The 15,205-nt window shown below is 52.6% G+C and overlaps 7 protein-coding genes across 7 annotated transcripts; 3 read left to right on the forward strand and 4 right to left on the reverse strand.

Moving 5' to 3' along the window:
* Positions 1-160: 160 nt before the first annotated feature.
* UMAG_00438 (mitochondrial 54S ribosomal protein bL35m) lies at positions 161-592 on the reverse strand (the record flags this gene model as incomplete). Its single annotated transcript, XM_011388003.1, has 1 exon — positions 161-592. One exon carries the CDS (start codon positions 590-592, stop codon positions 161-163), a length of 432 nt encoding a protein of 143 aa, XP_011386305.1.
* A 623-nt stretch (positions 593-1,215) lies between these two features.
* UMAG_00439 (uncharacterized protein) lies at positions 1,216-2,187 on the forward strand (the record flags this gene model as incomplete). The annotated part of the gene is made up of 1 exon (XM_011388004.1): positions 1,216-2,187. The coding sequence occupies one exon, from the start codon at positions 1,216-1,218 to the stop codon at positions 2,185-2,187; it is 972 nt and encodes a 323-aa protein (XP_011386306.1).
* A 192-nt stretch (positions 2,188-2,379) lies between these two features.
* Positions 2,380-3,348, reverse strand: UMAG_00440 (uncharacterized protein; the record flags this gene model as incomplete). Its single annotated transcript, XM_011388005.1, has 1 exon — positions 2,380-3,348. The coding sequence occupies one exon, from the start codon at positions 3,346-3,348 to the stop codon at positions 2,380-2,382; it is 969 nt and encodes a 322-aa protein (XP_011386307.1).
* A 937-nt stretch (positions 3,349-4,285) lies between these two features.
* On the reverse strand, positions 4,286-5,950 carry UMAG_00441 (uncharacterized protein; the record flags this gene model as incomplete). Its single annotated transcript, XM_011388006.1, has 2 exons — positions 4,286-5,412; positions 5,524-5,950. The coding sequence occupies 2 exons, from the start codon at positions 5,948-5,950 to the stop codon at positions 4,286-4,288; spliced, it is 1,554 nt and encodes a 517-aa protein (XP_011386308.1).
* Positions 5,951-7,899: 1,949 nt separating this feature from the next.
* On the forward strand, positions 7,900-10,557 carry UMAG_00442 (uncharacterized protein; the record flags this gene model as incomplete). The annotated part of the gene is made up of 1 exon (XM_011388007.1): positions 7,900-10,557. One exon carries the CDS (start codon positions 7,900-7,902, stop codon positions 10,555-10,557), a length of 2,658 nt encoding a protein of 885 aa, XP_011386309.1.
* A 507-nt stretch (positions 10,558-11,064) lies between these two features.
* Positions 11,065-13,071, forward strand: UMAG_00443 (uncharacterized protein; the record flags this gene model as incomplete). Its single annotated transcript, XM_011388008.1, has 1 exon — positions 11,065-13,071. The coding sequence occupies one exon, from the start codon at positions 11,065-11,067 to the stop codon at positions 13,069-13,071; it is 2,007 nt and encodes a 668-aa protein (XP_011386310.1).
* A 144-nt stretch (positions 13,072-13,215) lies between these two features.
* UMAG_00444 (uncharacterized protein) lies at positions 13,216-14,829 on the reverse strand (the record flags this gene model as incomplete). The annotated part of the gene is made up of 1 exon (XM_011388009.1): positions 13,216-14,829. The coding sequence occupies one exon, from the start codon at positions 14,827-14,829 to the stop codon at positions 13,216-13,218; it is 1,614 nt and encodes a 537-aa protein (XP_011386311.1).
* Between the last annotated feature and the right edge of the window lie 376 nt (positions 14,830-15,205).

Here is a 15,205-nt window from a genome sequence, read left to right on the forward strand (position 1 = left end):
CATGTAGCATGGAGAATCACGAATAAACTGCGAGAGAAAGACAGACATGTGCAGTTCAAGCTGAAGCTTGCGCCATGGTTATCTGGCGACGAGCTGACGTGGTGTGCACATGAGCAATGAAGACGGGTCGATTGGCGTTGCTGGTGAAGAGCGACGAGTGTTACAGGCTGGGGCCGAGAAGTCTTCTCAAAGTCCTGTTGATGCGGCCTCTGGGGCTCAAAGCTGTACCGCCGAGGTTGTTGAGTCTGTCTCGGGGCATGTGAGAGTTGAGATGGCTCTTTCCGGCGAGGCCACGTTTGAATGTGAGCTGGTATGCCTTTCCACTGCCGCTTCCAAGCGGCGTCCATCGCTTCTTGGTCCCTGAATGCGATTTCAGCTTGGCACCGCTACCGTGCTGTGCGAGGTGTTTGGTGCGTGGACTTGCGTCTGCGATCCTTGATGATGAAAACTGGCGCATCGTTCTAGCACAATCCTCGTTTGTCAGCCTAGAGCTAGATCTACCCCAAGAAACTCTGCGCATCCCGCTAAAAGCACGTGTGCTTGTCAAGCTTGCAAAGCTCGCAAACAGCCTTGACGTCGATGCAAACACCATCGTGATATGAGCACTCCTTTGCTGATCTTGACTCTGCGCCGAAGAGAGTAGCGATTGCTTAGAGATGTGCCTTGGTGCACTTGGTTCTACCAGAACTGATGAGCACAGATGATGATTGCGTCGTACCAAACCAAGTTGATCAAGGTGCAAGCTGTCTGTCAAGTACACGGCCTGAAGTGTCAAAGCTTCGTTTCTTCCGTTTGAGCTGCTCACGTGACTCTGATTCGTGATTCACGATTCATAGTTATCTAAAGCTGTTGGAATGACAGGTGTAACATGATTCCCCGAAAAAAATAGTGAATCGTGAATGCGAAACTTGAAACACCAAAGGTGAAACGTCGAATCGTGAATCCACCGTGATTCCTCCACTTGGTCATGCCAAACCAACACACACTTGATTCACGATTCACGATTCACGATTCTTGATTGACCAACTCTACCGCCCTTTTCGGCTTGCTTGATGCCTCCTTAGATGGCTCCAGAGACAAGTGTCGAGACTAAGCAAGCTTGGATGTCGACTGAGATCAGTCACGCCACTGAAAACGACGTTTTGCTGGGTCCTGGATAGATGCCCACCGGCTCATCAACGTGGTTTCGATCGATCTGCTCGAGAACATCTCAACATGGCCGGCCGCAATTCGGGGAGCCCGGAGAGCACGTCCGACATGAACCCAGGAAATCATGCAAAGCAACATGTTGATAAGTCGAAGGACGTCGTACGAGAGGATGCACGTGGGGCGAATCCAACCTCTATGAAGCCGTCTCCTCTGCGAGCACCATGTTGTGATAGCGAGACGACTTCGGAAGCTGGACCTAGTAGATCCAGTCTGAGCTGGAACGCTGGTAGTAAGGCCAAGGCATGTGAATATCGGAGTTACACACGACCCAAATTTAGGGGAACGGATATGTATGTCGACGAAATCTTCCTCGACGACTACAAGGACGAGATTGACGATCCCGAGCTTTACCGCAACATAGCACTGCTTCTACCACCAGCGCAACGTGTTGAGCCGGGACACTCTTTGAAAGCGTGTCCAAGGCCGCTTTGGGGTCTTTCAACGTCGCCGCACGAATTCTTCAAGACGAGACACGACGAAGCCGGATCATCATGCTTGACAGAGGTGCATCCGCGCGTCCAAGCGACCGTGGAACGCTTCCACGAGCTCAAGCGTCAAGGTATCCACTACAACCAAGAACTCATCAAGAATCGGTCGTTCAACAATCCACACGTCTACTCACAGCTCGTCGACCTGCTAGCCATCGACGAGACCCGGTCCAATCTTCCCTGCATTGACACCGGACGCGTCCAGGGAAGCTGGAGATTAACATTTCCGCTAAACCCCGAACAGCTCGTCCAAGGCGATCCGATAGCCATCGAACAACGCCAGAAGAAGCAGGCGGACACCGAGAGCCACACAAAGCTGCGCACACCACGTAATCGAACCATCCACTTTGGCCGCGGTCGAGTTCACGACGAATCCGAACCCGAACCCGAACCTGAACCCGAACTCGATAGACCACCAAAACGCCGATCGTCCGGCGAAAACCAGATGCGAGGCGCGAACACAAGCATACCCAAGCGTCGTGCTCATTGATCACAGCTCTAGCATCTACCGTTCCTACCTTAGCTGGTATATCATGTTTCTTGCTCACCCTTGCTACGCACGCGAACCGAATTGTAACCTCTTTTCACGTATGATATTCGGCAGATGGTCTACGGCACTCTATTGACCGACCTCAATGCGTGAATAGACAAGATCGAATTAGTCGATGCTCTTAACGAGCCACTAGGCAGTAGCTGGCGGGACTGGTGGCGCAGCAGAGTTCTTCCAGCCGGACCGCAGACCGGCCAAGGCAGCAATGGTACCGAACAATCCGACCCAGCCTTCAGAGATGAGACCTTTGGTGCACGACCAGTGAATGGTCAACGGGAGGTAGCCCAGATTCACCCACAACTCATTGAGGATGGCAGCTTTTCGGTCATCCAGCTCGTCCCACATTCTGCGCGTGATCGCCTGTTCCTGTGTGGTGGAGCTTGACTTTTCCGAGAGCGCCGGTGTGGATGCACCCGAGGAGGCGGACGCGAGCTGAGCGTTGACGTTGAGCTGGATCTTGTTGGGCGTAGGATGTCCACGCGATCGCTCGAGCGCCTTTGCACGCAGTCGAAGCAGTCGATTGTCTTCGACGAGATGCAGAAGTTGAAGACCGACATACAGCGCCCAGAATCGGGAGCCCCACAGCCAGAAGCCATTCTGAATAGCATCGGGTACCGATACGATGCCGTGGCTGCCGAGATAGGCAATCGCCTCCATGGGGCAGTAAGCGAGCATCGACCATCCCTGAATGCGCTCAATGTTGTGCAGCAGTCGTGTAGGAGGAGGCGACCTTTCCAGACCGATCATCCACTTGATGATAGGAAGGATACCCCAAATGCGGTACAGCACCCTCGCATCGCTGATGAGCGATCCCAGCTTCTGCACCCGTTGCGCCGCAGATGAAGTCTTGGTAGAGCGCATGCCGAGCATGCGCAACCGCAACGCGTACTGAAGATTCAGAAGCACAATCACCAGCTTGGAAGAGTACTGCGTCAGCATCAGGCATTTGTCCGTACCAGACCATGTCGAAAGGTAGCGGATCATGTGATCGAGACGTTCCGATGGTTCCACGTTGGAGAAGCAGCCGAGCACCTTGTCTGTAGGATTCCGCGTGCGTGACGATCGCCGCATTGTGGTCGCTGAAGGTGCCGATTTGGACATTCTCCTGTTCCGAGAGTGTTCAACAGTCGGACGACGCTTTTCGAAGGTATCAGCGATATGTTCGGGATCGCCTTTCCAGCCAAGCAGAAGAGCTCGACGCGCTTTGATGTGCTACTCGATGCTTGCGCTGCACGCAGCCAATGCCAATCAGGGTGTGCCGACGAGAAGTTGACGTTGTTGATTCACCGTAGCGTGCGTAGACGGCGAGATGGGGAACAGGAAGCGGGATGACGAGCGTGCCTGGCAGTGTTGTTGATGTGAAACTGTCTGCTCACCATTCGTTGTTCAGGCAGACGCTCTTGCTCCTTCGATAGCTCGAGCCGACCTCCGGCTAGGTTCCCCTGCGCGCTCTGCTGTTACCGATCTAGCCGGCGCACACCGCGTGAATAAGGACAAGTGTAACGGGCACAGCGCGAATCAGCCGCGATTAATTCGTGATTTGTGCTTGCTAACTTACCCCAAAATTCACTATTCACAATTCACGATTCACAATTTTCAGCAGCTGCCTTACAGCAATCAGAATCCAAAGGACCTCAACAGCGACCAGCATAAGATCGTGCGCGATCTTAAAAAACAAAAAACAAAAACAAAATCAAAATCCGACCAGTCCGTGGTCGACGAAAAAAGACCCTTCGTTGCTTGCGAAGGTCTGCTTGAGCACACTCGTGAGCAGTAGAGCGTGAAAGATAGGACGCCGCCGGGCTGGGGGTTTCAAGGCTCCTTCCACTACCATGTGCATAGACCACATCTGCATGCCGTCAAGAGCTTGCTCTGCGCCACAGAAGCTCACACATGAATGTGCACAGGGAATGTTACAGAGAGCGTATGAATTCGGAGAGATGCTCAACACTACAACGTACTACAGAAGGTGTGATTTTACAGGAAAAGACAGTAGTAAGCAGTTCAAAGAAGCCAAAGGACGTCAGCAAGGCAACGCTCAGCGTAGTGAACGAGGACGCGAACCATCCGAGGCACAACTGGGCGAGCACGAGAGGGTGTGCACTTCTGAAAAAGAGCGCATATGGGGACTTTGAGGCGAAACGACACGTGTGCATGTTCGCTTCGTGACTTCGTGCACGGTGTTTGTGAGCTCCGAGAGCTCCGAGTAGTGAACACGAGGCGGATAGGCTTGCTTCCGCAATCGGCGGTGGTAGACTGGAAGATTGAGTTGGATCCTGGCTTCCGCGTAGACGTTGACGATAGCCGTCTTGACCGATTCTTGCACCGTCGACCTGCCGGAACGGACATCCTTGGCCAGAAGGCTGTCTGGCATCTTGTTCAGGTCGGGAGCCCGGTTTCTCCCATGTTGATTAATAGTGAAGGTATCGCGCTCAACAGACATACACTCTGTCCGCTTCCGTGGATGGAGTTTGTTGACGGTTAGACTCATCAGACCTCTCCTGGCAAGCAAATTTTGCCGCCTTGCTGGTCTTTCTGTCGGAGAGTCTTGAGTGCTTGTTTCTTCACTTCGCGCTGCTGCTTTGTACGAGATGTGCGGCTTGGCACATCTCACGTCCTCTGAACGAGGTTCAGGCTCTTTGATTGTCGGCAGCTGGCGAGCCCTCGGTATCAAGGCTGACCGAATATCTCCAAAGGTTGAGCGACTTGTCTTTGCCGAATACAAAGAAGGGTTGACCTGCTTCATCCCATGTCTTGAAATGATACGATCGATACAAAAGTCGGGGTCAAGATCGATGCTGTCTCCTCTGCTGCAAGTCTCTACCGAGTCAGCCTGCATGCTCAGATCTTCGTATTTGTAACCTGCAAAAGGATCGTAGCAGTAATTTGAGAGAAGCCGTGTACGAGGCTTGTGTTCTGCTGAGGCCTCCTCATGATCCTTGCGCCTTGGTGATCGAGTAGGTCGAGGGGGTGGCAAGCCATTGAGTCTGGTTGCCTGAGTATCTTTTGATCCGATCGTTCCTGGAATCTCTATCGTAGGAAGAGTAAGAAAATGCTGCAACGTCGGCGATTTTGTGTGGATCAAGGCCGAGACGCCGTCAAATAAGGTCGAGCTCCTCGAACAGACTGTGTCGTGACTTGTAGATCCACCTACATTCTGTACGCCTATCCCAGTGCATGCAGGAAGAAGTGTTTAAACATGTGAGCTTCTTGTTCATGCATGAAGCCCTGTGCAATCCTTGTAGCGTGTAGGTTGGGAGGGAGGAAGAGACTTACCGTTCAAGTATGCTAGGCTCGATGCAACGATTTGATCGAGGTTGTTCTTGTTCTTGGTGGAGCAACAGGCCGAGTCGAGCGGTATTGATCTTGATGTTGAGTTGGTGCATTTGGCGTTAGGTGACTGCAAGCAAAGCATTGCATACCGGGAGATGGGTGATTGTACTGGATGGATAGCAAGCGCTGGATGTACGGCGACCAGTTCAATATCAATGAGTAGGTGACGGACACTCGAAAACAGTCGTACAACTGGATCTTTATAAGATGCGATTACGGGGAGGCGGCTTGGGCTTATCCAAGCCTTCACGAAAATCGTATCGCTCGAGGTGACTGCAAGAGGACATGACTGTTCAAACTCATAATCCAGGCTTCGGACAATGATGGGACCCAGTTTATGAGATGTTTCGAGCACGTGATAGCATGCCATAGCAATCAATCGCAAGATCGTAGATGCAACAGTCAACGTTCACGGACCGTTTCATGAAGCGGACGGCGAGCGAGGCCCTTCTCGGTGGCCCGATTACATGCTCGTCAGGCGCTTGCCATTCCTCAGTGCCGCTTTGGTGACGATCATTGATGCAAAGGCCCAATTGACGAGGGAGCACGAGGCGTGAGTCGTGTGAGTCTTCTTGCACAGACCCCTTCAGATAGGAGTCAATCATGACGGAGTCGGATTTGTGCGGACGGATTGTCAAACAATTTACGCCCAGCTGCATAAATCGAAAGACCCTATTCGTGATTGTCCAGTAACCGCCAGTTCGGTCGCAAAAAAGTGCTCGTGTACTGTTTAAAGCGATTGCGGCGTGGTCAGACCGCTTTCGTGGAGTTTCACTGAGCAATACGTATAGATTTCCGTGCGGATAGGCGCGCGTTTGCAAAGCGTCTAGTAGCCATCTAGTGGCCAGTGGCCTAGTAGAAAGGGACTTCGAGCAACGCTATCATGCTCGATACGAGTCTAGCCACAAGAATGCCCACTCTAAGGCTTGAATCAAAGAGCAAGTGTGAATCACGAATGTGGAACACGAAGACGTGGGACATGAGAAGGTGCAACATTCACGAATGTTAGTGCACACTCACAAAGATGTTGAACAACCATGAACCCAAGTGTCTTCCAGGATCGAGGCAAAGTTTGGCGTTTAGGGTCCAATCATTATGAGTCACTGGTGTTGGAGGCGGCGAATTGTTCTTCACAAACGTGATTTATCAACGCGCCACCCTGGACACGATATCCAGCCGATTTGAGACATGTAGCCGTAGCCACTCCCAGACCTTGTGCTACCCATTCATGCTTCTGATGCCTGAGCAGAGATACCGAGGTCGTCGCGACGCCAAAAGCATAAACTTTAAGCAACGGTGAAGGGAATGCCGACAAAGCGACAACGCGAGAGCGGTTCATGAAGCTCGGAATGGCCAATGGTCGAGCCAGTTTCGTGACGGCTTTCGTGATTAACGCCGATCGGCGTCGCTCTGGGCTAATACAGTACAGTAAATATGGACGGGGATTTTTTGGTCGGAATCTTCCAAAGAAGGGCGCAGCTGCAGGAAAGAAGACACGAAAGGAATCTGAGCGTCCGCAACTACTTAATCTGGTCAAGCGTTTAGTGAAGGCTCAAGCCCTTGGTAGACAATCGCTGACGTGCCAGTAAGCGGCCTGGTCGGATATGCACAGTTGCAGCCTCGTCGCCATGTCCTGTTCACGATCAGTCTCGGCTGTGACTTGCCATCACTCAATGACGTTGACCCTAGCTTCCAAAAGTCCAGGGAGAGCCCCTTTCACGCTGGCTGGTGTTACCTTCTTGTTCCAGTTGAATCGATTCCCCCACCTGCAAAGCAGAAGTCTTCCCAACCTTTGCTAAGCTTTCTGTGATCTCTTTGGGGGCAATCACCCACCGATTCACCCTGGGCCTTTATAGTCACGAGTCAAGTTAACAATCACCCTGCATCGTCCCCTGAACAAATCAAGGTCGGGTTGAGACATACCTCTACGAGCCACAAGCACACATGCTGTCGCTCACGCGTTGATGGACAGACCCAATTGTCTGAACGTTGCAAAGATCCGCCTGGCAACCTTAATCCCATTTCATCCCACCTTTGGACAAGTCATACCCTTGATTGTTGCGCGAGGAGACACTTCCGTTCTGACCAAAGCAAATCCCTCGGACAGCGGCTTTGCGATAGTTGCGATTGCTTAAACAATTCAATTGCGTCCAACTCTGCTCTACATAAGAATGAACGCGATCATTCGCAACTTCTGCAGACAACACCAAAGCTCGCTTAACAAGTCTGGCAGCGGCTCGGCTTCCACTGAAGGGAACACGAAGTTGTGACAATCTTCGTCATCTTCAATGTGCTTTGCAGCTGGAGCCGTTAGCAGTCATGGGTACCGAATGGATCTCTTCCTTGTCAACAGCAAGTTCGATCAACACAGTCTCTGCCGACGATGACGTACACACTGGCAACGCCACCTTCAAGCTGGTAGGAAACGGAACGAGCGTTTCCATCTTTCCTACTCCACCCCCTCGCTCACTCGATAACCCGCAAGAGCTTCGACAACTTCCCTTCCGTGACCGACAAAGAGCCAACCAACAGTCTCTAGACCGTACCAACTCCTTGCTTCCAGCTTCTCATGCAGACTGGGTCCGTCCCTCGACCGCACCTACCAAGGTCGGTAGACCTTTCGAAAACGAACGCCGACGCATCGGCTGGGCCGATGATTGGGATAACGAGCCGATGGAGCAACTTAGACGAATTGATCACGAGGACAAGGACCACTTCAAACAACTCGACAACATCCTAGGTTTCCCAAGACAAAGGGCACAACAGCTGCGTCCGACGTTCGGCGCAGGCTTACCGACTTCGTATGATCACTTTCAGCTTAGATCACGGTCTTTGTCCGTTTCCGCCTCACGCTCGGCCTCTCCGAACAATGCTACTGGGAAATTCGAAGGCAGATCAACTCAAAGAACCTCCACGGTCAATGAAACGGTCACTCCCGAAACGTCGCCCCTGTCTAGCCTCACCCCCAGTCCGACTCTTCATTGCAAAAATTTCGATCGACCTTGGGCTCATTTGCTCTCAGACTATACGGAAGAAACTTCGAGACTTTCACCCAATCACTCTCTGAGCGATCACTCGAAAGGGGCCTCTTCGAGTTATCCTGGTCACAGCTATGCTTCTAGTCTTGCTTTCAGTGTTGCGACAGACGCAGCTTGGTCAGAAACCAGTTGCGAGCCATCACGATCAAGCTGCACTGCTATCGAAGAGAGTCGCAATCAATCTTCCGCAACGTCGAGAACAGGCTGTGAGGAGGGTAATATCAGTCATCTCACCAGCCAACTTTCCTTTTCTGCGAAAAATCGCCCAGATCATAGCCAGCACTCTGCGATGCATCAATCACAGCCCGACTTACGCTTTTCACCAGCCCCAGCGTCGCAAGAAGGTCTCGGAGGATTGGCGCGCCCAGTACAGCAAGCTGGCGATCCTTGTCCTTTGCTGCGAGACCCGCAATTGTCAGCAGTGGCAGTTGAGTTCGTCACAAGTCCCAACTACCTGGAGCCCTACAACAGCTGCGAAGTTCTCATGTTCCCCCGACCTCGTCTGCGCTCTCGCAGCGTCGGTACTGCTCCCCTCTTTACTGTTGAGAAGTTTCATGCACTTCCCGAACGTCTTTGGCAGAAGAGTGCCGACAATGATGGAGCCCCACCGATCAGAGTAGCCAGAATGTCGACCACCAACGCCCGAAACAAGGCATCGTTACCAGAGCGTTGTGCTTCCAGTCAGGTCAATCTGAACCCGACTTCCAACCCAAGAAGAGATCACCGCTTGACACTTCACGAAAACTTGCCGCCTCCGCCTCTCCCCAAAGCGTCTCCTGTGCCTGGGCCTGACCACTACACCACGAAGCCATTACCACCCACTCCTCCACCTACCACCTCACCAATGCTCAGAGTAAGCCAGGACAGCATCGACTCGCTTGAGCTCTTGGAAGCCTCAGAGCTCCTCGAACGTAATCGCGAGCTTGAACAAGACAGGAAAGCCTGGCGAGAGGAGTATCGAACAAGTCTGCGAGTGAACAGCAGCCCTCTGTTCGACCGGATCAGCCCTTGCCTCAGCGACCCTTCGTCCTTGGCTGCCCATCGTGAAGCATCTTCACTTCCTGGCAGCGCAAATGACCTCGATAAAAGTGCGATTAGGGTGCATCGCCTATGGAACAAGGATGGTGAACAAAAGACTTTGCTAGTGGTACATGCGCGACATGACTCTCCATTTGGCAAATTAAAGAGCCGCAGCACTCCCAATCTGCGCGAAGGGACCGATGCGGGTCCACAGTCAGGTTCCCTCATCAAGCAATTGTCCCAGCGCCTGAGCAGCTTTGCGACAAGTAAGCGCCCATCGGCTCCCGTCTCAGCTCGGAGAAGGGGCGCGCTGCTCTCTTGTCAAGACTCAAAAAGGCTGTCGCGACCATCTGCCGGAATACCTCGAGCAGTCATGAAGGAGCGCCAGCTTGTTACTGACGAGACCATCATAATCGGCAGACCAGAGCTGACGGATGACGTTCCAAAGAAAGGCGAGTGGCAACCGCATGAAGGGGCTGTACAACCTGGATCTCAAATGGTTCAGGCAGCTGCAGAACCGGCCGCCACTGTCGCTCGCCACAGCTTTGCGTCACGATCCGATTATCGGCCTGCTGGAACGAGAGACGAGATCAAAGCTCACCTTGGTGAACGACCACCGTCGGCATGGCCCCATAGAGACTGGTATGATCATTTCGATAAGAAAATACTGTCGCTGGGGGCGATAAGTCAGACTTGGATTGATCCTGGCTCAGCCACGGCTGTACAAGGTGAACTGATCGTTCCTGGCAGCTCTCCTGCCAGACAACCAACAACGCCTCCGTCATCTACAGAAGCGGTTTCTAGATTCTGCGATGGTCAGCCGACAGAGCATGATCGCTCCGAGCCCAGTGCACCGCCTGTTCGTAGCGGGACGGTGCACTTTGAGGACTCAGCTGATGCTCGAGCCTCGAGCAACTAGACATCAATGCATAGTAACGCAAGCGGTCTGCGATAGTAGCAGCATGGACTTTGATGGAGCTTTCTTCTGTGAACCATAGCTGGCAATCTTTTTAACCTGGTCGCATGTACCGTCTCTTCGTTGTATTTACAATGCAGTTGGCATGCTGTTGCTTTATCGCCTTTGCGGTACAAGAAAATTGAGCATGTTGTGTCTGAATCGCGAATGCTTCTCTACCAATCACGAGTGAATCATGAATCATGAATCGATGACAAGAAAGCTCGGCAATCGGCCAACATTATTCACGATTCGTGATTCTCGGGAAGCGGCGCGTGGAAATCATGAATGAGAGCGTGTCGAGGTGTTGGCGTTTTGGACCCTGAGCAACGTTGAGCCACTCGTGACTCTTCCGACATCAGTCGTGAGTTTAAAACGAGCAGGGTCATCCTTTCCGAACACCAACGCTGCTCCGGCGTCTTGTGGTTCTGAAAAATTGCTAGGCAATCCGAAGCTAGCAGTTCTTTCAAAATGGAGTTCGACGCTGAAGATGCTACAGCTCCAACGTCGAGCACCATGGAGATGGACTTGACGCCGCCCAAGAAGCGCATCAAGTCGGCACAGGCAAGTCGATCTGCCTCGACTGAGCCGTCTACTCTCGACGCGATCCTTTACGGCGATGTCTATGAAGATGCGATTGGTCCACAGGAAGCATCATCGTTGACGGCTGCAGCCGACGCAAGCGCAGACATGGTAAAGACGGAAATTGACCATGTCGCATCAACGCTCGAGGTCATTCCAACCACCCAACTGGAACCTTTAGCAGCCGAGACGTTTTCATCAACACTGCTGTCAGTTGTGCAGCCTGAAAGCGATGCGGCTGTGTCACAACCCATAGCTAGGAAGAAAAAGACCAGCTCCGCCAGCTTATCATCGAAGAAGGATGGCTCAGCCTTGATCAGCACGAGCAAAAGCAAAAAGTCCTCCGCCTCGACCAAGAAGGCCACTTGCTCTACTTCATCTCTTACACATCCAGAACCTCCCTCCAGCCGCAGTCGAACTCGAGCGGAACCTGTTTCACCTCCCCCCGTCGCCGTCAACACAGTCGAAGAAGCTGAAGAGGAAGACACCGCGCTATATTGCATCTGCCAGAGACGACAGGACGATGTCCAAGGCGGTATGATCATGTGCGACCGTTGTGAGCAGTGGTACCACTATCGATGCATGGACATAACCGAGGACGATGCGGAATTGGTAGATCAATTCATCTGCCCTCCCTGCCACCAAGTGACAGGAGAAGAGACGACGTACAAAGCAGCTTGTTCTAGAGCTGAGTGCAGAAGAGCGGCAAGGTCGCCTTTCAGCAAGTATTGCTCGGAGAGGTGTGGTGTTTTGGCGGTCACAGCGAGGTTGGCTGCATTGAAGGTGGAGAAGAACAAGGCGGCTGTAGCAAAGTTAGAAGCAGATGAGAGGGTCATGGCTGCAAGACAGACGGAAGGGTTTACACTCAGGACGGATAAGTTCAAGACGGAGTGGAAGAATGTCGTGGCTGAGCAGCTAGGAGGTGGTGCAATTTGGGCAGCACCGATTCAAAGATTGAGGTTTGGAGATGCCTTTGCTGTGATGGTCAAAGGACAAACTGATACAGATTTACAAGTAGCAAATGACGTGCTTGATGGAGCTGCGAAGCCTGCTGTAGAGGAGGTACCAGTGACCGCGTCAACGGCATCATTCCAAGCATCGAAACCAACAACGTCCTCCAGATCACCCGAGACGTCATCCGCAACGAGTCTGATTGGTGTCAGAGAGCAACTCACCTTTGTTGCCAACCAGATCCTCGCGGTCGACCTCGAGAAATCGCGTCTCAACGCTCGACTTGATCGTCTCGATTTACGCAGTACCCTTCTCCACCTCGTTTCTGATCGCGTACCTACGCTTGCACCTGTCGGTTCATCCTCCGCCGCCGGGCTCGAAGCTGCCGACGAGAATGACGAAGAGATGCCTGATCTCATTACGAAACCCAAGAAGAAGAAGAAAGCATCTTCCAAATCAAAATCGAAATCCTCAACTGACCTCTCGGGCGGTCCACGCTGCGGATACGACCAGCGCCTGCACTGGGATGATCCGGCGTTCGACGTATGGGCACACGATGCACCAGGCTCCGCCATCCTTGCTCACGAAACCGCGCTCGACGGTGTCCTCTATGACACCACTGATACCACACAACAGCCGAAACTGATATGCGCAACGCCCAGACGCAAGTGCAGACGACATGCAGACTGGTCAAATCTATGCGAGCTCGCACTAGATACTGAAAAGGCGAGCTTAAATGCCGATTCAAGGGTGTTGACGCAGCGCAAGCTGGCTTTGGTCAAGATGAAGGAGAGATTGACCGTAGAGTTGGACGCGGTCAAGAGTTTGGTCGTGCAAGAAGAGAGAGCGAACAAGAGGAGGGAGGAGGAGAGAGATAGAAATGTGGCGATGCGGATGGCCAACGAGGGCACACGAAGGCGTGCTTTGCTGTGGGATCAGCGCTGAAACTCAAATGCAACACAATTCGTGATACATTCGTGATACGCACATGCGCACATGCGACACTTTGCAACATTCGATTGCAGAGTGTGGAAACTTCGGGTGTCTTTGACCTGTGCATCTCGGGGGGTTCTTTTCAACCATGAACATTCAGCTTCGATTTCTCCCTTCTAGCGACGCCGTGATAAGCTCCAATCTCTCGTGCGAGCCCTTTCTCCTCGCGCCCTCCTGCAACGCCTCGGCAACTCTTGTTGCTAACTTGACCAACCCAGCCGATGGGCCTTTCACCCCACTCAGCCCATCAACTGTATACCCCAACTTGCCCACTCTAGCCACAAAGTTGCTCGCCACCCTTTCGTCTCTCGCAAAGAAGAAGCTCGGCAGCGGATTCGCCAGATCTCTCAACTCGGCTTCGTCAACCTTTGAGCCGCGGAGACTTTGTTGCACTGCTTCGAACTGCGATCTTGTCAATTTGATCAACGACCAAAGCGCCATGAGCAGCAGATCCGACTGTGCATTGGAAATGTAGTCCTTCACCGCAGCAACTTTCTCACTCTTATGCCTCAACGAGACCGTCACAAATTGCATCACTTGTGACCTGCTCCTCGCCACCGGATCCGCTCCACCATCCAAGGCCCCCGCTGCCGAATACCTGAGCGTCAAACAGTGAGCTACATCCTCAATCGCAGAATTTAAAAAGGGCGAGCCTTCCGACATGACCAAGACCTGCAGGTACGATGCCAACAACGACGTCTGGTCTTGGAAAATGCTGTGGTCGATGGCGAGCTTGAGGTTTACGCGGATCTTGCGTAGACGCGACATGGTACGCGGATCCAATTGCAGTTTCTTGGGCTTTTTGACTTTGCTCACTGTCCCACCAATCGAGGTGGCCGCTTGAGGCGAATCTTCGTACTCGTCTTCGTCATCCGGTAGCTGATTGACGAACTTTGATAGTGCACCAACCAGTACGATCGAGACGGTCTCCCATCCTTTGCCTAGCGAAATGGCATACCCCAGCGGAGTGTTAGTGGAGCCGCCGGCTTGTGATGCAGCAGGCGAGTTTTTCCCAGCAGGACCGCCACCGTGGGAGAGATCGAGAAGAAGGTCAAAATTGGCATTTCGGATTGCTAAGATAGTCTCGACGTCCTTTTTGTCGATCGCTTTCAGCAAATCATGCGTTTCAAACTGTCTGAACGGTGCCGAAATTGTTGATTTGGGCTTGGCTCCTTCTGATGCATATGCGCTACCGTCGCGCGATTCGTCTTCTTGGTCGATTACAGCACTAGAAAGATGGCCATCGCTGTGTCCATTTGCCTCGTGCCCAGAGCCCGACTGTTGCACGACGATGCGGGACAAGAGTAGAGCGATCAGAGCATTGCCTCGATTCGCATCACTGCGTTCGCCTAGCAGCTTCGGATCGAGATCGTAATTGAGATGCATCTCCTGCAATGCGGCCTGGATCCACTGCCGTGCATGTTCAAGTTCGGCGCCTGGAAGCAGCTTTTCGATCCGATCATTGGGAAGTGCTGGGAACGACTCGACTGTTTGCTTCAAGTCTTGCGCATCCAGTGGAGCAGCAACGACCAGCTTGGACAGCGATCTCCCCACGGCATCTGAAGGAGGATTAACTTTGTTGGAATTGGAACAAGATGTTGCCGTTCGCTGAGCGTTGGCCCGGAAGCTGAGCGCTCGCTCAACAAACGAGGCTGCTTGATGGAAGCCGCTCTTGGACGGTGGACCCGCTGCGCTGGGTTGATTGGACATAGCGATGCGATTGATCTCGGGCGTTAGTGAGAGATTTAGCCGTTGCGTCGAAATAAGGTGGATGTTCGAAGCTGAGATACGTACGTGTTACTGAGGTCAAGATGTAAGTACCAAGTGCACAGCCAACTTTTGCCGCTGTGGAGCTGCAGGGCCAGTGCGCAGCTGCACTTTTTGTGGAGGTTGTACTAACGACTCGTAGGCGCGCTTCGTACCAAACAAAGTGGCCAAGAAAATGGATGTGGTCAACGACAGATATTCGTGATTCACATTCTGAAAATTGGGGTCGTAAAAGTCAAATGAAAATCTTCCGTCGCCATAGTGACGCACTGGGCTGAACTGCTACTGTATAAAAAGCGTTCACGACTGCCACGCTTTC

Source organism: Mycosarcoma maydis, chromosome 1 (assembly GCF_000328475.2).
Source record: "Mycosarcoma maydis chromosome 1, whole genome shotgun sequence".
Lineage (NCBI taxonomy): Eukaryota > Fungi > Basidiomycota > Ustilaginomycetes > Ustilaginales > Mycosarcoma > Mycosarcoma maydis.